The 24,105-nt window shown below is 39.0% G+C and overlaps 1 protein-coding gene across 2 annotated transcripts; it reads left to right on the forward strand.

The window, feature by feature from the left end:
* The first annotated feature begins 7,258 nt into the window (after positions 1–7,258).
* On the forward strand, positions 7,259–19,372 carry LOC126756428 (uncharacterized). 2 transcript variants are annotated; one of them, XM_050469494.1, is made up of 6 exons: positions 7,259–7,465; positions 7,559–7,627; positions 17,074–17,701; positions 17,834–17,902; positions 17,971–18,261; positions 18,298–19,372. In XM_050469494.1, the coding sequence occupies exons 2-6, from the start codon at positions 7,619–7,621 to the stop codon at positions 19,275–19,277; spliced, it is 1,977 nt and encodes a 658-aa protein (XP_050325451.1). In that variant the 5' UTR covers positions 7,259–7,465; positions 7,559–7,618; the 3' UTR covers positions 19,278–19,372. The 2 variants fall into 2 exon arrangements, with proteins under 2 accessions (XP_050325451.1, XP_050325450.1); XM_050469493.1 differs by having other exon boundaries at positions 17,971–19,372.
* The last annotated feature ends 4,733 nt before the right edge of the window (positions 19,373–24,105 follow it).

A 24,105-nucleotide genomic window follows, 5' to 3' on the forward strand; every position in this document is an offset into this window, starting at 1 on the left:
GGTAGAAAGGGGAGCGTAGTAAGCATCATAGAATGCCCTTTATTATGGGCCACTAATAGGGAGAAGCCCCTCAGACTAATAGGGAAGATACCCAATTTTCTAGATGTAACAACATTTTATTCATTTTCAAAATCCAGAGAAGTGGAAATAATAAGCCTTCTTTTGGTGCACTTCTTTGGACAGATCTAAACATCGCTGAGTTTTTAAGCTTGGAAATTATAAACCTGCTAAGAAGCGTTTGTTCAATAAATTTCACAAGATGTTACGAGATGCTCAGATCTTTGAGCGCGCTCACTATGACCTTAGGTTGTATGTTATTGAACCAGATATTTTTCAACTTCTGTTTCCATCGAATTTAATGTTAGGTACAGGAAACTGATTTAATATGTTTCTTATGTATATTTATATTAATCTATCCAGCGTTTTTAAAAGGAAAGAGGAAGAACTAATTGGTTTAAAATCTGTTGAATTGGTATGAGAGCTTTTGCCTATCTTTGGTATATTACATATATATAAGATTGTCTTTTTTGCTCTTTATTCAATGCTGTATAAAAGGTGTTACAGTAGTCCGGGATATAGTTCAAATATGCGCTGTTTCGTTCGATAATCTGTTTCCATGTTGACGGCAACTTCATAATACCCTCCTAGAAGCCCCCCTCCTTATTTGCGAAGAACTCAAACAGCCACTTTTCACAAACCTCTTTTGAGTTCAACTTTACACCCAAAATGGCGTTCGCCATGGACAGGAACAGGTGGTAATCACTTGGCACTATGTCCGGGCTATATGGTGGATGCAATAAAACCTCAAATCCAAGCTCTGTAGCTTCTGACGAGTTATCAACGAAGTGTGTGGTCTGGCGTTGTCCTGGTGGAACACTACACCCTTTCTGGACGCTTCTGGTCGATCGCCTGCTTCAAGCGGTCCAGTTGTTCACAGTAGATGGTAGAATTAAGCGTCTGGCCATATGGGAGCAGCTCATAGTGGATGATTCCCTTCCAATTCCACCAAACACACAGCAAAACCTTTCTGGCCGTCAATCCCAGCTTGGCCACTGTTTGGGACGATTCACCGGCCTTTGGTCCAACTTGACCGTTTTCGCTCGTTATTGTCGTATGTGATTTTCGCGAAATTCAAAAGACAGAAACGCGGATATTTGACAACCTAATATATTATATACTTTCAACGGTAAATTAGCTCATCGCGTTCTATGGAAAAAAGAAAGAAATGGTGGATCTATTCTGTCCTTGGTCAGTTCATAGGATGTTAAGCTAATGTTACAAACCAAATATCTTTGTACTGTACATATGATATATGATATGATGATGACGTGTAGGACGTAACTTTAGTTATTATTTCTCGCATTTCACGAAATATTACGAATATATACCTATTAGTAGGATTTGTCCTCTTCATTTAAAAACAAGAAAAAACGTTAACTTCGGCTGCACCGAACCTTCATGCGCATTTCTTTTTGTAACTACGTGTCCAGTTCGTATGGAAGTTATATGCTATAGTAATCCGATCTGAACAATTTTCTCGGAGATTACATTGTTGCTTTAGTAAATAATTTGCAGCAAATTTCGTGAATATATCTTGGCAAATTCAAAAGTTTTCCATACAAGCACTTGATTCCGATCGTTCAGTTTGTATGGCAGCTATATGTTATAGTTAACCGATCTGAATAATTTCTTTCGATATAACATTATTTCTATAAGCAATAACTCATACCAAATTTCGTGAAGATATGTCGTCAAATGAAGAAGTTTCCCATGCAAGCATTTGATTTCGATCGTTCAGTTTGTATAGCAGCTATATACTATAATAAGCCGATCTGAACAATTTCGTCGTATATTACATTATTATCTTAGATAATAACCCGTGTCAACTTTTGTGAAGATACCACGTTAAATGCGAAAGTTTTCCATACAAGAATTTGATTCCGATCGTTCAGTTTGTATGACAGCTATATGTTATAGTGGTCCGATATCGGTAGTTCCGACAAATGAGCAGCTTCTTGAAGACAAAATGACATTTACAAAATTTCAAAGCGATATCTTAAAAACCGAGGGACTAGTTCGTATATATACAGATAGATCGACTCAGCTCAACATACTGATCATTTGTATATGTATATACTTTATAGGGTCTCCGACGCTTCCTTCTGAGTGGTACAAACTTCGTGACAGACTTAATATACCCTGTTCAGGGTATAATTATAACCATTTCTGCCTTTTTTCACTACGTATGAACATTAATACGTAAGGAAATAAAAAGAAGTCATTCGGTCCAAAGTCAGGACTACTTGGTGGATGACTTATCAAATTGATGTTTTGAGTGCTCAAAAATGCAGCTGTTTCAATCGATATGAGGGAGCCTGCATTGTCGTGGGGAAGAGTGTTACATCTTCGGCGGTTGGTTTTACTGATTGCTTGAAAGACAACTGGCAAACAAATGCAACCATATGCTTGGAAGTGTCTCGTGTGCGGACAGTTTATGTTATAGCATTAATTCACGACCTGTCACGATGCGTTCTCGAGCAATCAACACGAGTCTTGTTTTGAGCGATTGACAAATTGTGTGCAATCCAACGGGAACAAATTTTTTACAGTCAAATGTGCATGAACATTGAGCGTAAGCAAGTCCCACTAATGTCCATAGTTGTCTCAATCTCACAATAGGTTACATGACCATATTGGAATATCGGTTTGCGCACAGCTTCAATAGTTTCCGGAAAAGCAACTGACTTTGGGTGACCTTCCCGAAATTCATATTGAAGTGATCTACGACTTCGATTGAATTTACCATACCATCAATAAAAACTTGTCCTTGATGGAGCTTCATGGCCAAAATATGAATTAAGTTTATAGATTCACTGTTGCGTTAATCAACTTAGAAAGTTGTAAAAAATAGTAGCGCGATTGCAAAACTAGGGTTGCGAAATCCCGAAATATAAAAGGTAACCTACATACAAAGATTGTCAAATTATCGAATAATGTAGCATGCGGCAAGCCATTCAAGGAAACGAGTAAAGTGTTTTAAGATGAAACCTCAAGTTTTCTTACGAAATTTCCAAATCATTAAGTGATTTTCCCTCTATGTATAGACAGACATTCGAAAATTAATGTGCATAGTTATCCTGATCATTTTGACATAAACAACCTGATACCTATTTCGGCTAGTTTTAGTTTACGAATAACCGTGACAACTGTATTTTTGTAAAATGTGTTAATCATGTCTTCATATACTTCTCTCTTTCTGATTCTTACAAATTTCTTAGCTACAAAATTTCTTAATTATTTCTTGTCAACTATTAAAAATATTGCTCAATACACGAAGTAAATTATGTATACATACATATATATATTTGTAATATTTATTTATTATTATCTCCACTTCATTATTCCTTTATGGCAATTATATTTACTACACACATTACTAACTGTCCCATTTCCCATAACCCTTAGTTGAGGTAATCCGACAGCAAGTGGGATTACGTAATATATTTTTTCTATGGCTCATTCAACACATTAATATACGTTTTCTAATGAGCAACAGAGAATCGCCAACAGCAATTACTACCAGTGTTGAGCTCCCGAACGAAGTAATATATTCAACACGTGACTACCAATAATTGAGTTGTTTCCAACACTGGTAGCGTTTCATAAAGATTTGACGCAGCAATTCTGCACACTTAACACCTGTTTCTAGTCTCCCATTTTTCGGATTGCGCAAATTTCTGCAAGCCCTTGCATTAATACTTGAAACCGCGAAGTTGCTGCTTGTTAATACAGACAACGTGGCGCAATACTTCATTCTAACGGTATAAATTGTAATATTTAAATACAAGTTTTCCAACCTCTCTTAATGAAAGCGGTTAAAGCAATGTATTATTGGCTCCTCTGCCGAAATCCCTACTTCACATGTCACTCAAAGCGACGATCAGCCAAGTTCCATTAAAAATATGTCTTCGATGATTTTTATAAGATCAAGAAAAATGTTTGCATACAAAAATGTTGTTGTAATTTATTGCCATCCGCCCCTAAAATTAAAAAGCGTTTATAAATTACAAGAAAAGCTGAAGAGTAGTCGAAAGAAAGGCCCAACCGGAGACTAGGTAAAGCTGCTATGAGCTCATTGTAATTTCCAGCTGACACGAGCGAACTAGTGTTAGTGCGGTAATGCGGCACGATCGGTTTGCCGGTGCTAGCAGCAACGCTGAGCGCACTATTGCGCCAACGGCCTATGCTAGTATATGGAATATATGTATGTTTGTCTGTATGTACGGAGTTAACAACGTAAAATTGTTGTTGTTCTTGGCTTTGGTTTTGTTGATCGGTGTCGAATGCTTTAACAATGCTCGGCAGCAATTAAATTCGTATAAAATTTATTGGATTTCCCATTATGAAAATGCAAAACAGAAAATCAAGGAAGAATAACTAAACAGTAACTATGCGAATTGGCAATTCTGACGCGTTGCTCGAGCGATCTCGTCAATAAATGCGGTCCGGTTGCGGATGCTGCAATGCGGCTGCTGAATTATGATGAAGACGCGCAGTAACTCGAAAAGAGCGCTGCCTCGGACCGTTCGTGTAGAAAAGTAGGTATGCACATAAGCTCGCAGGCCCCTGAGTGTAGCTGTCGATGGAGATTGACGGTGAATTTATGAGCTCAATTGAGAGTGCACTTGCGAAAATTCGGCAACAAGCTGTTTGAATAAGTAGGCGTAAATGGAACAGTAAGTTCGTGAATTGTTTTGGTTGAGATGAAGACAATTTTTCTTGCGTTCAGTGGAGATTGAGAAAAATTCTTCTATTTTTATTTTAACAAATATGTCATTCCAGCAAATATTGAAAGTTGGTTGACCAAACCAATTACCTATAATAGTCTAGAAAGTTTCCATGAAAATGGTGAATATCATTTCTTAAGATATGGCTCATAAAGCTAGTATCCTTAAAGTTGACTAGCCTCAGCCTACGTTCTACTCTCTACCGAATCCACCATACCCATATATGACTTTTAAGTTTTAAACACCCAGTGATAAGTTATACTTACCGCATATCTGATCTCTCTGTCTCTAAGGTAATTTATCGGTCAGTTTGCTGTCAATGATCTTCCATGTAATCTGTTAGTACATTTGTATACGATGAGAGGACACAATAGACCAAAGGTCGCGGTGCATTCCTCATAAATAAATACGATGTGTTATGCATCATCCGAAGTCTTACAACTGATGTCAATTTTTTTAGTTTGAGCTGCTTTAGAAGACGCTGAGGGATTTGGAAATTTCCTATTTACAAAATCAGCCATGTATTCGATGCCCTAAATCCCTTCGCCTACTTTTTATGGAAATATACACAAATTACAAGTCTAAGGCACTTTGCAACTATTCTAAGTTAGTGATGTGATATTACTTCTTGAACCCGTTCCTATTAATGTGAACTTCTAGGTTGATGTCCGATCTCATTTGAATGATCTGCAATTAAAGTGATGCACTTCAAACTCACGTCGATTAAAAACCTTAATCTTTCGCCCATTGTAAATCAGCACGCGGCATTTTCGTCCGATTCCTTTTATTGATGGCAACGTACGCTCAGTACCAGGACAATCATAAATGTTTTTAACCGTATTCTTCTTCTTTATTGGCATAGACACCGGTTACGCGGTTATATTCGAGTTTACAACAGCGCGCCAGTCTTTCTCCATTTTCGCTGTTTGTTGCCAGTTAGAGATTCCAAGTGTAGCCAGGTTCTTTTCCAGCTGGTCTCTCTAACGTAGTGGAGCCAGATTAGCCGCTGTCTCTTAATTCGCTGAACTATGTCAATGTCCTCCTACATCTCCTACAGCTCATTGTTTCATCGAGTACGGTATTCGCCGTTACCAATACGCAAACAATGGCTCGGGGAAGACCCTTCCGTTCCTGATAGAGCTTTGGATATTATTCAATGTCTGATAAGATCCATTCAGTTTATTGACGGTGGGCTTTAATACGCTTAAAAATACCTTATATAAAGAAGGCTTATCCCACAGTAGTTAGCGCAGATTGTGTGTTCTCCCTGTTTGTGGATTAGGCAGTGGACTTAAATTCCAATTGTTGGGCATGCTCTCGTCCGATCATTTTCTACAGAGAAGATGATGCATGCTCCTTATCAGGCTGGCGAAGTGTTCCCTTCATAATTTCAGAGTGCTCCGGTCTAGAAACCTTCTGTTAGTCGGCGCATTTGCTTGTAGAATTTTCGAGCATTACCTCTGTCGGCTAGCTTGTCAAGGTCAAGCCGAGCATAAATTTCGCGTGTTGCGTAAATCAGAAAATTCGCTTGGATCGGCTTTAAGCGTCTACTCTGCGGTCACCCTGACCTCCGTTCGTAAGGTCTTTTGAAACATTGGCCAACAAAAGTTGATATAGATGAGATCATATATCTACATAAATGTCAGGTCCACAGCGAGCAAGCTGAGGATGGCAAATTGTTTATCTACCATAAACCGACAGGCATATAAATAAATATCAGATCAACAGGAATTAGGTTCAGGATGACAAATACTACCAGGAAATTATGAAATTGTGTGGGAGTTGACCTCATCTCTAACTAAACAATAAGCGAGTGAGATGCAGCTGCTGCACAATGATGACGTCGCCGGCATTAGCTCAACTGCCAACAACAAACGCGTTTGCTCATGCTTTCGGTTCTCATTAGCTGGTGTTTTAGGTAACTCACGAGCGCAGTCGGTTTGTTATTGTTTGCACAGGTTTGATTCAACTGACATACTAACACACTAAATCCAACGATTTGATTTTCCTTGTTTCTCTTTCCACTGCTCATCTCGCGGCGCGCACGATGCTCAGCGCAACCCTTCGTGGCTCAATTGCCTCCGTGCTATTGATGATGCTGTCGCTGAGTTTGCTACCACAACAACTGCACCTACTACGATGCGCTGGCCGTTGCTCGTGGCGTTTGTTGTTCTTATATTACTGTAATTGCAAATACAATAACAAACATTTTTCATTGCAAATACCGGTGTTGTAGGCAAAAATGGCAGCGACGCTCCGCAGAACTAGGCAGTTGCGCAGTCGCAATGCGATTCTTTAGCGCACATGTGAGTCGATCTGTGTGTGTGTGTGTGGGGGGGTTTGTGTTTCAGATTGTGTTTTGTGTATTTGCGAGTGCATTTGCAATTTTCAATTTGGCGCCAAACATTCAATACACGAAACAAGTATAAAAGGCGGAGAACTTTTGTCACTGACAGCATATCATTGCGAACAATAGATCGGAGTCAAAGTGTGCGGCTCCAAACGAATTTTGCGCTAAATCATCTCAAAGAGGTTAGCGTTGAGGCAGCTGTGAACAGGATCACAAGCGGCAAGCATAAGGAATATTTCGAGTGTGAAGCGATTTCTATTGTGTGCGTTGCAAAGTGTGAAAATCGGTTGAGATATATACAAGTGCAGTTGGGGTGCTTAATATAACGGTGTGTGTTGCCTTTTTTCCGAGTTGATACAAAAAATAAGGACTTTAACAAATTTCGTTTTCTTTCTATCACTTGTGCGGTGTTTGTTTGCAGATTCTTCAAGAGCAGTAGTCCTCGAATATTTGTGTGAGGATTTTGTAAATTCCCCTAAAAATGAGAGTGGTGAGTATGAAAATTAAGTATAAATATGTAAGCTTGTGTGTGACTACTGTTTGATTAGAACGGTGTTTGTTTTCTAGTTGTGAAAAATTTAATAGAAATTATACAGCGAATAATTGTGAGAATATGAACAAGTTTGAAGCACCAATAATTAATTTCTAGAAACTCTAGAATGAGAAAATACTAATCAAACAAAGATTTTGTTTCAAAACTGTTGTTTTTGTTCATTAAATAGTTCGAAAAAAATACAAAATTCTGTTTATAATCAAAAGAGGATAGAAATGGAGAAAATCTATAAGCTATTAGCCAAGATTAAAATTAGAAAACAAATTTTTAATAAGCTTTTCAAATTTTCAATATTAAAAAAATTGAAATTCCACATCATATGTTCAAGAAAATCAAAAACTATGCATTGAATATTTTATTTAAAATTTTTTTTTCTTAAATCGAAATTCCAAATAATTTGTTTAAAAAAATTTTTTTTTTTAATATTGAAACTTGAAAGTGCTTATATTCAAAGTTAGACTAGAGTTCACATTTTGAAATAAAATATTACTTCCAAAATTTTTAGTACTTGTATAAAAGCTCATATTGAGACATGTATTATTCTAACTACAAGCGAGCACCACTAATGATGGCTTAAGTGTAGTCTCTTCCGGCCAAGCCTTCTTGTGTTCTCTTCTTTCAAAGGCGGATATAGAAGGCGGATATAGAAGGGGTAAAATGAGATAAATTATATAATTAAAAATTTTCAAATCAAAAATTTGTTTATAATTATATAATAAAATTTAATTTTCAATACTTTAGTTTTAAGTAATTTTTTTTTAAATTTGAAAAATTTGAAAGACGCACTTAGTATACTACTACTTTTGGTGGTACTTGAGAAATCTGATAATTTTTTAGGATATTCCGATTTATAAGCGTAAAAATCAGCCGGAATTCTGTCGGAGTTTTTTGAGGACATTCTGAGGCAAGACAAAAATATCAGTCAAAAAAGTGTTTTAGTTTCCAAGAAAAAACTTTAAATCAAATGCACCTTCAAGCTATTTTAGCTATTATACATTTATTTTATTTCAAATGCCAATAGGCTCATTGCAAAGAAAACATTGTTGCCTATATAAACACTTTCTCTGAAGAAAAAGTGCGGTTTCTATTTTAATACCCTGAACAGGGTGTATTAAGTTTGCCGCGAAGTTTTTAATACCCAGAAAAAAACATTGGATACTCTAGAATATATATATATATATATATATATATATGTATATAAATAATCATTTTGAAGAGCCGAGTCGATTTAGCCATGTTTGTTTGTCTGTCCGTCTGTCTTTCTGTCTGCCTGTCTGTGTATAGGCGAACAAGTAGTTATTTAATTATCGATCTGAAATCTCCCCAAGAAGGTGCTCATTAGTCGGATCCGCCGTTATCGAACCATACAAACTTAACAATCCGATTCAAGTGTTTGTAAGAAAACCTTTTCATTTGATGAGATATCTTGACGAAATTTGTTACGAAATATTATCTAAGACGATATTGCAATCTCCGAAGAACTTGTTCAGAATGAAGCACTATAGTATATACATACATACTTTCATAAAAACTGGCCCATCAAAATCAGGTTCTTATAATATTTTCAAATTCAAAAATATGTACGACTTTGGTACTGCATTGAAAATTTGGTCAATAAAAAATTATAAAATTTTTTTAAAGCCATGCGAATAGATAGGTGAATATAAAGTCTGTCGTCCAGACGAAATATAAAGTTGTCCACTGTACTCAATGGTAGAAGGAATCAAGTGTCGCCAAATCTATTTTATTACATAAAATCCTAGAGGAGAATGTAGTCCATCATAAAATGGCAAAATAATGAGGTCTATCAAAGTTTCAGATGTTAACTATACTTTGTGATCGAAGTAGTATGTTTGAAGATACCGGGATAATACTAAACAACACGTATGATTGTCTGAATCGGTAATAAAAGGCACAATTTCATATAGGTGTATTAGAACTTGGGAGTGTTAAGTTGAAATATCATTGAGTCGATACACTAGTCATTTTGGATAACGTTAAAATTATATTAATCGAAATATCAAGTGCGGGCCTATCCAAAAAGTTTCTCAAGATTTTGTGTTGAATTTTTTGCTTAAAATAGACTAGTAGAGCCTATAAAAGGTAGATAACAGTATTTATTTTTCTGTCAACCCGATGAGATTTCGAATGAATACTTTCTTTTTTTATGAAAGTGCCTTAGGGCATGTTTTGTTTACAGAAAGCTAAAATAACCTAAAAAATGTTAAAAAAAATTCGAAATTTGTAGGTTTAAGTTGAAACTTTTAAAGCATATGGTAAGTGTTATCACGTAATTTTTATTTTTGTTCCTCTTTCTTAAATCTACTTTGTATTTTATAATATAAACAAAAGAGTTAGCAAAAATGTTCCCGATATTTCCTTATTGGTTGTTGTTATTACGCATTTTGTTTCCAAAGCCTTTTGCATGCGGATCCACCAATCTGTTCAGTACGTCATGCAATTATTGTGATATTTCCGATTCGCACACTAAATGCCTCACTTCACATGCATAAACAACAACACGGCATTGCAATGTCTTTGGCAAAATGTTGCTGCAACATGTGTCTGGCAGCACAAAGCATTTTCGGAAGACGCGGCAAATGCACACAAATGTACAGAATATGTACATATTAATGGAAAATTCTCAAGCATTCGCATAAATTATTGAGTCAGCCGATTTTCTCCCACTACGCAGACGTGACTATGACAGCGGCGCAGTGAAGATACCGTAATAGCAGCTAGTCAGCTTTGATTTGCATAAATTAAAATTCTCGTGCGATTGGCAATGCGATTGCCGGTGGCAGCTTGTCGGTTAGCTGATTTAGCGGTTTAACCATTTTTTATCGATCCACATTGCCACTGACAAGCCGTCTTTTTTCGCTGTTTTTGTAGTTTTTGTTGGTCTGGTGAGCTTCCGAAAGCAACTGCCAAAATAGACACGCGAGCTGCATTTCCCAATCGGAATTTTACGGAATTTCCTACTGACGAAATTCACGCGTTAACTCAAAGCGTGTATTGCTGGAGAATGAGAATGAGCAAAGTAAGAGGAGGCAGAGGCCGCGAAGAGTTGGCGTATTAATTGGCTGTTACAGGCGTTTAGTTACAGTTTGATTCGGCTATGATATGTCAATCAAGTCGGCAAATGATTAAGTCGTTCGAGCAATGCAATTTCTGGGCAGTAACGGTAGTAATCTACCTAATAACGGTAATAATCATATGACTTTGTTGTTATACTTCACTTCGGCCGCTTTTTGGGTTGGTCATCAGTGGCCATTAAAAGCCTTTTCGGCTTAAACTGTAACTCTATCGCCCGAAAGTGCATCGGAACAGTATGAAAAAATAAAACAACAACAAAAAGCGAAATGCGCTACCCAGCAGCATGCAGCAACGAGGCGCTACGCGAACATGCCTAAAGCGCAGCGCGCGTATTTCGTTGGTGTGTCGAAGTGCAACAAAAATTAGTCACGATTCGTGTGTTGCCAGCGCTGCCCCGACGCTGCAACTTGCCGCGCTTTATTTGATTTTTTATTTTTCATTTAATTTTTTATTTAATTTTCGTGTTTTTCGTGGATATTGCCGTTACGGATGCGTTTTGCGCAGCTACAGTTGCAGCTGTTGCGCGCTTTGGCAATATGCACCGCTTCTTTTGCGATTTTTATTTTTGCTTTTTTGTTGTTATTGGAAATTTGATGCGCTGCTGGGCACAGGCGTAGCCGAAATGCCCGTTGTTCTGTCGCAAATAATGCCGCATGCAAATACTTGTGGCGCAGCAAATGTGCAGACGACTGTTTGTGGCATGTTCAGCAGCTTGTATGCGATGGCCTATTACATTCATATATCCATCCACATCTACATACATATATTTGTGCAACAACGATAAGTTGTCATTCCACTTGTTCGTTGCCGCTGGCAAATGTCAACTATTTAAACCGCATTAGTTTTTATTGTTATTATTATACTTTAGATTGTTGTTTTTTATCGCTTTCCGTCGCTCTCACCTCTTCGGCTTGGGGGTTAGCCTATTTTCCACGAGTTCACTCGAGTTCGTGCGATATATGACAATGTTGCCAACAGTTATGTCAAATATGCACACACGAACACACATCGCGACTGTGGTGTGGGATTCTCTTTATGACAGGCGAGTTGCAGAATTTTGACGGAACTGACATTTGCAGATGCTGATGATGTAAATACTGACAGCGTATGCTTAGATAATTAAAAATAGCATTGCCAGTAAGTTAATTGCAAGCTATTTTTAGTCAGTGTCGATTAATCCTACAGCTTATAATTAAACGCTGATAAGTATTGCTTTAAGCTGCCCAGCTATTGAGTCATCTTATAAGTGATAATTGCTGGCAGTTAATTGGATTTGTAGTAAGCGGATTTAGTTTGCATGAAGCTTCAATCAAATTGCTCACATTTCTTCAGCAATTCACGAAATAATTTCAGCAGCATAATTAACGAGGTAGCGGTTTTTTTTTTGTGCCTGATCAGTCAGTCATTGGCGATGAGCAAAAAGCGTTGAAAGCGTTTATTTTCAGAAAGTGTATGGCATGTGGGGGCTGCCAGGAGAAAAGTGCTTTGGCAGTGAAATATAAAATTTTCTTAATTAGTTTCTGCCTTTTAAGCTGCTATGCCACTCAAAGTGCTGCTTGAGGTTTAGAAAAAAAGTCAAAAATAGTTAAAGTTTTACTAATTTAGTTATTTCAATGGTCGTTTGACATTTTAATATGCTTTTCGAGTCCACAAAAAATATTAGAAGAGAATTAAAAAGTTGTTTTTTATTTAGTTTTGAAGAGTGGATGCTTAGATATGTTTTTTTCATAAATAAAAGTTAATGAATAAAGCAAATTGCTTGCAAAAATATCATTTACAGCCTTGCCGCAGAAAATAACCGCCAATTTTATTCCTTCGCCGTAGGGGAGGTGAATGAGTGCAAAGATAGGAACCAGCGGTTCGGAACTTTAATTATCTTTTGCGCAAAATATAAAGGATAGAATAGCCTCTGAGGGCTTGGATCTCTACGCTTAAACCCTTTTGGACTTTCCATCAAACTACTTGCAGTGACTTAAGTTATTTATACAATTGGGTTAGTGGCGGGAGATTGCGGTGGCCAATTGATTTTTGAAACCAGTTTTTAATTTTCCGTGCGGTGTGCTTCGGATCATTGTCCTGCTAGAAAGCGATGTCCGAAACACCTACACCTAAATCTTCCACAAAGGGAACTAAATGAGTACTCAGATTGTCAATATAATTGCCCGCTAACATTCTACCCTCAATACTGGCTAGTCCTCCAATACCGTTAGTGGTCATGCAGCCCTACACCATAATTGAGCCGCCTCCAAATTTCAGTGTAGACTTGACGTGGTGCGACCGTAACTTCATGTTCTTACTTTTCCAAGTTCACTCGCGACCATCTGATCCTAGGTGGTTTATCTTGGTTTCGGCCGACCATATAACCTTTTTCTAATCCTTGTAACTTTAAAAGTTTTTGCCTTATTTTGCTTATTACACCTACGGAAACACCACGCTTTCTCGATAAGTTAAATAATACTTAACCAGATGTTCCGAGTCTTGCCCCCATTTTGCCTCTCGATTTTGTTTAATAAGGTTTATATCTTGGCTTACTCTGCTGCGTTTTCTTTATCGAAAATGTTCCTGTGCCCAAATTATGGACATGTGCAGTTGACCTGAAAGTGAGCTTAAAGCTTTCCTGCAATCATTGACTACGCTGGAATTAGTCTGTGGCATCGACAACGCCAGCAATGCCACTTGATTATCCGTGTATATGGTGGCTTTCTGCATCTTCCCATAGTTATTCAATAAAACTCCACATAGCTTTCATGATGCCTAGCACTTCTGTTGGAGAGATGGTAGATGTGCTTGTCGGATATAGAGAGAGGGCAATATCATTAAAGTATGCACCCACTATTACTACGCAGTCCATTTTGAACCCGTTTGTAATATCCTCCCTAAAGAGATCTCTTTTCTATTTCTGTCTAAAGGTATCCTCAACCGATAATGACTTTTAAAATCTAGTCTTGGGAGGGTACAGTCTAATTTACTTAAGTTTATTCGTTTGGAGGCTTACAGATTTTAGTATCATCGATTTGTTGTTTTTTATCATACCAATAATATACCTATAGCAGATATACGGAATACACATAAGTACATAAGATTAAGAAAAAAAAAACTAATAATTTTTTTTAGCTTCGTACTCTAAAAAATAGGTTCTGAGATATCTCTTACACAGTCTCTACAAACGTGAGCTCTTAATTGTAACGGGATGGTTCACTGCCTTCCAGCTTACCACTTTTTTCCGTACTATTCGACTGAAAAATTCATATCTCGCTCCCAACTATTTAAAAAAACATCTCGATGAACAGTTTTGGAGAAAATTGACAGCTCTACAAAATGGCCTTTAACGATTTTTTCGTAAACATAATCGTTTAACAGATATTAAAGATTGAAGTCTAATTAGTTTAAGGTAACCAATTTTTTTCTTACAAATTTTATATTTTAGTTCATAGTTCCATAGGAAATTTTTAGCACAGCAAAAGTGATCTCTTTTTAAATTATTTACATTTTTTTGCGTAAAATATTCTTACGTAAAAGAGCTTTGACTTCAACTTAAGCCAAACTGCCATATGTAGTACATAGATGAAGTCTTGTTGCTTCAAGTATTGTACTTAACATAATTTATACAGCTAATTACATGAGTCGGAAGAATAACAGCAAAAATAATAATAATTTACGAAAAAGCTAACTTACCACTCCAAGTGCAAAAATAAGAAAAAAAATATTTCTAACAACTCTTTTCCCTTCCCTTCTCAGCACACTATAAAACAAACTTCAACTTGACACTTCAAAACCACATAAATGCCACTTAACATTTACCATTAAAGATAACTTAAGTTGCGTTTAAATAAAACCACGCGGTAAGCGCTTATCTGCGGCAAAGTGTGAACACACACACATACACATACATATCTGTAAACATGCGAGCACATCTACTTATCATAATTTTCTGCGGCAACTTCGTGGTGAGCAGGCAACTTGAAGTGCAGAAAAGATGTACAAGTAATTTTAGCCAAACATGCAACCAGGCGAGATATACATACATACACACATATACATATGTGTGGTGCATGCAGGCATTTTTTTGCTGTTGCTGCCACCATGGTTGAGCGTTTGAATGATGACTCTGGCGCAGTTGTAAAACAAACTTGACAGACAACAAAAGAAAAACATATGAATGCTTGGTTGAGTTAGAGGGAGAGAGAGAGAGTGAGAGGGAGAGGGAGGCGAATAGTCAGCTAGCGCTGAGCAATAAATGTCAAAGAACGCTTCAGAAGGTGCCTCAATGTGTCTTAAAACAAAAAATAAAAAATAAAAAAAATGAAAAAAATAGAAAAAAAATAAAAAAATCAAATTCGAAAAAAAACTTCAAATACTCGTAACCAAAGTTATGGCGAAGAATATCAAACGAACACACATAAAGCAAAACTATTTGTGGCAACAATAGCAACAGCCAATCGCCAGCAGCCAGGGGAAGCACTTAGTTACTAGCAGCGCATCCAAACATAAATCTTTGGCAAAAGATCTTGGCATAAAATTTTAAGTTTATGATGCCGCAAAGCACAGTTGCAATAAAAACGGCGCATCTAAGTAAATCAAAAACGTGAGAAGATGCATGAAATGACTATTACAAAAACGAAAAACAGCAAAAAAGCGACAAAGAAGAAATTCCACAGCATGTTTTCCACTTGAAAAAATAAACAAATAAATAAATAAAATAACCGTAATCCCCGCCACAACAGCAAACTCATTTCTCATGCAGACAATCGCCACTCGGTGGCTGCCATAGCGTATACGCAACCTGGCGACTACCGGTGGAGCGGGCGGCAAACGGCATCGCAAGGCAGTTAGGCGTTGATTCATTCATAGTTTTATACATACATATAAACACCGCGTGCATTTGCAATGTTGCAGCGTTAGTATTGACTTTGGTTGTGGCATCGTTGTAGCTGTGCTTGTTGCAGCGCCGCTTTTGTTGCTGTTGCTGACCTACCTCCCATTTTAAGTTGAAATTGACAATTATTTGAATCGGTCGATCGAATTGCCATAAGTTCGGTGCAGGCATATGCATATGGACACATGCACGCACACACACACAAGCACACTCACATGGCTATGCGCATGCAATATTCGCTAAAAATAGGAGTGTTGCTGTGAAACGAACTCTCGTTTGAAGATGCCACCAACAAACTGAGCGTGCATGTTGTTATTGCTATTGTTGCTGTTACTAGTTTGGCTGTTGTGTTTGTATTTTTGTTGTTTCAGCATGCCACTATGTTTTATTTAGCAATTTTGCAGGCAGTAGCTTTCAGTTCACACTCATTGCTGGCTGACCTACTAGGCGCACACCAGCAAATCTGGCGAAAATATATACGCGAGACTTATTGCTAATCTGACATGAAAGCCTTTATGTATATTTGATTGTTCATATGCCTGCAAAGCGCTGTGTTTGCTTTTATTGAATTTTATATTTTTCGCCTTTTGGTGCGCAGCAATTCCCTTCACTTTGTTGCTAATGATCATCGAAGTGTTGCTGACGACGTTGATTGGCCTGTAGTTGTTGTTGGCTACAAAGATGATACCGATGACTTAATTTTTCACGTTTTGTGTGCTTTTTCGTTTAAGAAATGTGCGAATTTGTAAATTGCATAGGCAGTTAACTGCTTTGCGGACAAGATTGCAGAGCAATGATGGCTTTTTAAAGCCCTGATGTTTTTGAGATAACCTGTGATTCAACTCAACTTGTGGGCAAGAAGAACCAGGTGCATTTTTGATAACATGAAAGGGTAAAGAAAACGTTTCTTTTGAATTTGATCAGCCTGTTTATAGGCAGCTATAGGCTATAGTTGTTCAAACTGAACGATTTCTGCAGAGATTGTAGCGTTGCTTTGGATAATAATCTATGCTAAACTTCGGCATGATATCTTAACAAATAAAAAAGTTTTTCATACAAGGACTTGAGTTGATTTGCATGGCAGCGATATGCTATAGTAGTCCGATATCGGAAATTTTGCTAAATCAGTTCAGCTCGTCATGCAGACCACATACTATATTTCTGTATCAGACTCATAAAAGGGTTCTACGGAACTAAAACTATTAGTTTGTCATCAATTGACCAAAGAACTAAAACTAAACGAAATATGGTATTGAAATTTTTATACAAAGCAAAATCACAACGGAAAGTTAAGTAGTATTTTAGTCTTAGAGATACCTCAATATTTAATCTACGGAAATATTTTGTTTTTTACTTTATTATTTACTATACACTCACGCAAATATATACGTACCTACCTCTCCAATTTCAGTTTCTCCTCATAACGCTATTAGCTGTAGCGCAAAGCGCACGGTTGGACAACAAATACCTACCTCCGCCGGCTAGTGCAGCTAGCGCGGGTGGCGGTCCGGGTCTACAAGGTCCAGGCGGCAGTAATTTCGGACTTGGCGGTTTTTCAGGCGCCGGCGGTCCCAGTCGCCCCATAGGCGGTGGTGGTGCTCCCGGTGGATTTGGTGGCGGTAGTGCGCCCGGTGGTGGTTTTGGTGGTGGCGGGCGGCCTGGTCCGTCGGGGCCTGCACAACCTTCTGGCCCACCAATACCAATTTTGTCGTACGTAAACGAAAACGATGGTGATGGCAATTATCGCTTTAGCTACGAAACCGGTAATGGCATTAAGGCAGAAGAAGAGGGCACAATTAAAAATAAGGGCTCAGAAAATGAAATTGCCTCTGTAATGGGCACGTATTCGTACACAAATCCGGAGGGTCAACTTGTCGAAATTTCATATCTTGCTGATGAGAATGGCTTCCAACCATCTGGAGATGCTTTGCCAACCCCACCACCGATTCCAGAAGAGATTGCCAAGGCTTTGGCGGCGCAAGGTATCTCTGTAGCACCTGGCGGCGGCTACACCGGCGGACCTGGTACTGGAGCTGGTGGTGAGTTAGCTGTCACACTTTAAGTGTGATAAAAAAAATTGAAATCGAATTGATTGTTAACATTTGACGCCTGTTTCTACTTAACTACCCCTAAAGTTGTTAATTAATTGAATTTAATGGTGTACTTAATAGCATATGGCGGCGCAGGTGGTGGAGCAGGAGCGGGTGGTTATGGCGGTGCCGGACGTGGAGGTGCTGGTGGTATGTTTCTGAAAGAAGCAAATTAATATAAATTTTCAAATAATTTCTTTCCCCTTCTTTTTTCTCAGGTGGATATGGTGGCGGATCTGGACCCGGCGGAGCGCCAGGTTTCGGTGGCGGCGCTGGTGGACGAGGACCTGGTGGAGCTCCAGGTTTCGGTGGAGGTTCTGGTGCCGGAGGTGGTTCAGGCTTTGGAGGTGGTGCTGGCGGTCGCGGACCAGGTGGTGCGCCAGGTTATGGCGGTGGTCCCGGTGCTGGTGGTGCACCAGGTTTTGGTGGTGGTGCTGGTGGTCGTGGACCAGGAGGCGCACCGGGATACGGTGGCGGTCCAGGAGCGGGTGGTGCACCAGGCTTTGGCGGTAGTCCCGGTGCAGGCGGAGCTCCAGGTTTTGGAGGTGGTGCTGGTGGCGCAGGTGGTCGTGGACCCGGCGGGCCAGGAGCAGGCGGATTCGGTGGTGGAGCAGGTGGTGGTCGTGGTGCTGGAGGTGCAGGTGGAGCTGGTGGTGGATATAACTATGGCCCCGGCGGATCAGGTGGTCCTGGAGCTGGAGGAGCTCCTGGTTTTGGTGGTGGAGCTGGTGGTCGTGGTGCTGGAGGTCCTGGTGCTGGTGGCGCTCCCGGTTTTGGTGGCGGCGCTGGTGGTCGTGGGAGCGGAGCTGGTGGTGCTGGCGCTGGAGGCTATGGTGGTGGTGGTGCTGGTGGTGCACCTGGCTTCGGTGGTGGTGCTGGAAGACCCGGAACCGGAGGTGGTGCACCTGGCTTCGGAGGTGGTGCTGGTGGTCGTGGAACCGGTGGAGCGGGTGGTCAAGGAGGTTATGGCGGAGGTGCTGGCGCGCCTGGATTTGGTGGGGGTGCTGGTGGTCGTGGGCCAAGTGGTCCTGGCGGTGCACCCGGCTTTGGAGGTGGTGCTGGTGGTCGTGGTCCCGGAGGTCCGGGAGCTGGTGGTTATGGTGGTGGCCCCGGTGCTGGTGGTGCACCTGGCTTTGGTGGTGGTGCTGGAAGACCTGGAACTGGAGGTGGTGCACCTGGCTTCGGCGGTGGTGCTGGAGGTCGTGGAACCGGTGGAGCGGGTGGTCAAGGCGGTTATGGCGGAGGTGCTGGTGCGCCTGGATTTGGCGGCGGTGCTGGTGGTCGTGGACCAGGTGGTGCTGGCGGTGCACCCGGCTTTGGAGGCGGTGCGGGCGGTCCCGGTGGACGCGGCGGTGGTGGCCCTGGCGCTGGCGCTGGTGGTTTCGGTGGTGGTCGCGGCGGTGCTGGTGGACCTGGTACACAGTACGTGCCACCAGCTACTGGTGGCGCTCCCGGGGGTGGACCAGGTGCTCCCGGTCGGCATGGGAGTGGTGAATTCAATCCACAAACCGGCTATAATTACTAAAATGTCGGAGTTGTTGTCAAACCTCGAGACGATCGCCCTCCACAATACGCTGACGTTATTCCAAAATACGCTGCCCATTATACACCTAAATACTCATAAGTGCGCACTCACTTGAATTTGCGACAGTAAATTTAGGTCCTTAGCGACCAAATGTGCCTCTTTAGCGTTAATTTATTTTCGCATGCTAATACTGCTTTTCTCAATCACTCAAATCTTCAGTTCATCTGTTAATTAAATCCATCCACTATACATCCTATTCTAACTTACTATAAACAAACTTGTGTACATTAATATTTGTATAAACCGTTATGTAATAATAATTCGTTTAAGAGAGTGAATATTTTAAATGGCTAGTGAAGAAAAAGACGAAATAACGTACCGTTGTAAAATTATATTTTTCTGTGAATGTTAAAGCTATAATTTTTCTGTATGTAAATAAGTATATGTTTGATGTTTTGTTTTTCTTTTCCATTTTTGTTAACATAATTGTTTTCTTTCTCTCTTTAATTGTAATGATTTCTATGTACTCTCGTATTTAGGAGAAACAAGATGTATAAATGAACGAATAAAACCATGTTCGAAAAATTAAGTACTCTCTGTGTGTTTTCCTATGTTAAATAGCCAAAATACAATACATATTCGAAAAATTGTGTGGAAGGTCTTAATTAAGATCAAAGGTGGAGATATCTATTTTTACACTCTACAAAATTTTTTACCTTATAAAAATCTTCATTTTAGCTCCGAAAGTTTGCGTGCTCCCAGAAGCACTGACGTCGTCAAATTCTCAGATATCTGCACTGTCTACAAGTGCGACTGACCTCCCATCATCTACACCAAAGAGGTTTTTTCAAAATCAATGCAGTAATTTAATACGTGATCAAGTTAGGAATGAAAATGCTATTGTTTTAACTTCATTTGTACAAAATTGCCAAAGCATATTGTGGAAAGGTTGAATTTCGGAAAATCTTGATGATGTTCAAATACGGTAATTAAAAAAAGTAAGGAAGAGCTAAATTCGAGTATAACAGAACATTTGATACTCCTTCAGCTTTCAAGGATTGAAGCCAGGGAAGTATCTTCAGAGGCACAAGGCTTGTTAGTTATAAGAGGTCTAGGGTGAGTTTTCACCCGACTTTATTCATTCTAAGCGCAAAGATGCATCCTTGTAGGAAAAATTTTATTAATATAACCCACATATTGGCCGATATATGCAGGTAAAGTCACAGTTAAGTTCGAAAATATTTATATTAGGTATATGGGGCTGGGGGAAGCATTGACCTGATTCAACCCATTGTAACGTACAACTATCAGGAATGGATTCTCTCTGAATTTCAATTATATGTCTCACGCATTGACCAATATTTTCGGTTAAAAGTCAACTATATTCACTGGGCTTATAATACCAAGGGTTTTGAACAGTTTTAATTTTGTTTAGTCATAAGGCTGCACACCTCAAAGGCACAATTCGTGCAAAGTGGAACATAAATTGTTTTATATGGGAAGTAGGCGTGGCTGTAATCCGATTTCGTCAATTTTTACACTCTAATACAAAACTGTCCCTGAAATTTCACGTAGCAAATTTGTTGTGGTGGGTCTCGAGGTATGTGATTCCTCTTGAAAGTGAGCCGGCCCATTTTTCATCTTAATTTTTTGTCAAGAAATGCAAATAATTAGTTTCATCATGTCGGAAAGACAGAAAGTAACCCGAAGCTCAACTTTTCTCGTCATCCTGACCATTTATATATGTATATCTATCTCGATTAGTTTAGAATACAACCGTTAAGAAAATAAAACTATTTTATTCTCTGTAGCAACATCTTGTATTTCTCAAAACAAAATTATAATTATACATTTTGTTGTATCTCTTCGATCGACTGAAAACGGCTTCCATGGTGCGGCAATTTCAGTTTGGGGAACAAGAAAAAATCAGACAAAGCCAAATCCGGTGGATAAGATGGTTGATCGATGGTATTCAATGCTTTGGCTTTAAATTCGGTCACAATCGTGGTTCAATGATGGTGCATTATGATCGTGAAAATCAATGAACTGATCTTCCACAATTCCGGCCGTTTTCTTTCGGATGTTCTTGCACAAACGCCTTAATACGACCAAATAGAACTTCTTACTGACCTTCCGGAATAAATTCATGAAGCACCAAATCACGAGTATCAAAAAAAAAAAAACAATGAGCATCACTTTGATTTTTGAGCAGCTTTGGAGGGTTTTGTTTTGGTTGCGGCACGTTTTTCCCCTCCATGAATGTGGGATCGGTATTTGCACGATCAAGCATGTTAAAGATACCTGTTTACGGTGCTCTTTTTAAAAACGACTTTAAAAAAAAAAGTCAGCTTTATCGCGAGAAGTCGAGCAGGAACGCGTTTAATACCCAAAATATCCAACAAAATCATTCGACCGAACTCGCGAGCGACATCGAGCTCTTTTCTCTCTCTCTTCTTGCGCTTTCCAAGCATCATATCCTTCACTTGTCTAATATTTTCATCAGTTTAAGAGTTCCAAATACGACCTAAACAAACTGGACAATTAAAATAAATTTTTATGGAAACTTTTGAGTTTGTGAAGGTTATTCTAGCTTTGATACAAACGAAGTTAACGTTTTTCTTTTTTTTAAGATTGATAATTTATGATTGATAAATTATGTGGCGAAAAAAACAATAAAAATAACAAATCTTAATATTATTTGTAAAAACTTCGAACATTATTTCTTTCAAACGCAGCATAACTTTATCCGTATTACATATATTCAGCAATTCACAAATAATTATTTCAGATTTCATAAAAAAATCGATTTGCCATTTGTTTGAGTTGTATGTCCCATGCGAAAAGATGCAAACTGGCCTGAAGCTTCTTAAATGTGCACCATCTTCATTAAGTAATAAAACATAAGATTTTTAAGAACTGTGATTAGCAATTAGTTGCACAAATAAAGCCTTCTATGTACATGTTCGAATGCCTTTGGGGATCTTGTAATAAATTTTAATTTGATTGTGGTTGAAAGCAATAAGAACAACACACACACAAAGTGTTGGCAGATGTTAATTTGTGGAATACAGTCAGTTAATTGCAGGTCCGGCGCCGATTCCCACACATTGCAACAAAATATGTTGCATTGCACGATCAATAAATGAATTATATAATCTAACGATGATGAATGAAGGTGGCCAACAGAGATATTGAAGAGAATATTGAAGAGGCGCAAGTCCGGCATGTTGTTGAACTAACCCGCTAATTACACTCTTACACTAGAGCAATAAGTCACAGCGAAATGATGGGGCAGTGGCATGAATAAATAGAATGCGCGTTTTTGGAGGGCATTTACGTTCATTAGGTAGGGTTGTTATTTTTATTGTTCATAAAACTATATACTGTTATATTTCCTTCGTTGTTTAGTTCCTTCATTGAGCGTGAAGACTACTAATGAAGATGTCAGCTTTAGCCTAAAAGCGGTCAGAATCAAAACATAACTTCTCCTGACCCAAATTCCGAGCTTGAAGACCTCAGCGATTAGCGTTGAACTTATACCGAAAACAAAAGCCCCTCTGGTTTTCTTTCCCTCATAATAATTTGATCTGACAGTAAAAATTTATAAAATCGGTTATGGGTGCCATACACCTAAAATAATACTATACTATATAGTATAAGGGTTAAAATTGGTATTTGGTTAGGTAAGATTGGTAGGTTAATGAGACATGCATAAGCTACTTTTAGTCTTTAGTGATGCCAGTTGTATTGCCGTTACGTAGCTCATGAGAAGTAATCATCCTTCAGGATGTCAGGGCTTGAAAAAAACTCAAGAGGTTTTGCGGCCTCACTAACGATACTTCTTCTAGCACTCTGTGTCTTACTGTGGTGCCTCCAAATGCTTTAAGCGTTACCTTGCTTAGACCGCAAACGTGATCCATTTTTCCCTGGGGCCTTTCTTAGAACATTTTCTGCAGTCTTCTCGATCTGTCGGCCTGCTCTGTAGGCGTGTGCCGCCATCTTACTGTGAACAATGAGAATTCCAATCATATTCCTTTAATTATTTCTAACGAGAGTAAGTATGTACTTTATATATTTTCTGCGCGTTTTGACCTTCCCTGCCATGCTCCTATCCCGATTGTCGTAAAGACAATGCATGGGTTTACCATTGTCGGTCACGTTTTCGGATAACAGCCGTACTCTTGGCAATATCGTCTGCTATACTATTACCCTTTAAGCCTAAGTGACCTGTCACTCAGTAGAAGTAAAGTTGCTTGCTTCTGACGACCCTCTTCACTGCTGCCCTGCAATACAAAACCCGTTTGTTTGTTGTGCGAAACGAGGTAATGGGCTCGATTGCTGCTTGGCTGTCTAGATGATCGGAGTTGCTCGCCGATGCATAAGAGGTAATCTCCACGGCTTTCCCAGTAGCAGAAATTTCTGCTCGAATAAAAGTGGTATTACCTTTTAGTCATTTAGGTCGAACCACCCTAATGTACATTCTTATTATGATGGGCAATGTCTGAAAAATATTTTCTGCTTCTACATTATGTTTATCATTCTTAAAAGTATACAAACAAGCACTTATACATTATTGCTTCGCATGCATTTAATTATATCAATTTAAATATGTGGCGATTATATAAAATATGGCATTTGTTTATCTTACAATATGATTCTAATGTTGAAGAAAACCGAAATGAAGACGCTCCAAGTACCCGTCAGCGTGAATGTTGCCAGTCAACGGCAGGCGTCGATGAATAAATATCTGTATGTATGCAAATATGCACTGACTTGTAGTTACGTATGAATTTGAAACTTGCTCATCTCTATCTGGCTTAGTTAGCTC

Source organism: Bactrocera neohumeralis, chromosome 4 (genome assembly GCF_024586455.1).
Source record: "Bactrocera neohumeralis isolate Rockhampton chromosome 4, APGP_CSIRO_Bneo_wtdbg2-racon-allhic-juicebox.fasta_v2, whole genome shotgun sequence".
NCBI classification, from domain to species: Eukaryota; Metazoa; Arthropoda; class Insecta; order Diptera; family Tephritidae; genus Bactrocera; species Bactrocera neohumeralis.

What these genes read in the sequence shown, in the direction of transcription:
- LOC126756428 (XM_050469493.1), top strand. An exon ending in ACCTGGTACTGGAGCTGGTG is followed by an intron (nt 17,702 to 17,833) that starts GTGAGTTAGCTG and finishes TGTACTTAATAG; the next exon opens with CATATGGCGGCGCAGGTGGT. An exon ending in CGGACGTGGAGGTGCTGGTG is followed by an intron (nt 17,903 to 17,970) that starts GTATGTTTCTGA and finishes CTTTTTTCTCAG; the next exon opens with GTGGATATGGTGGCGGATCT.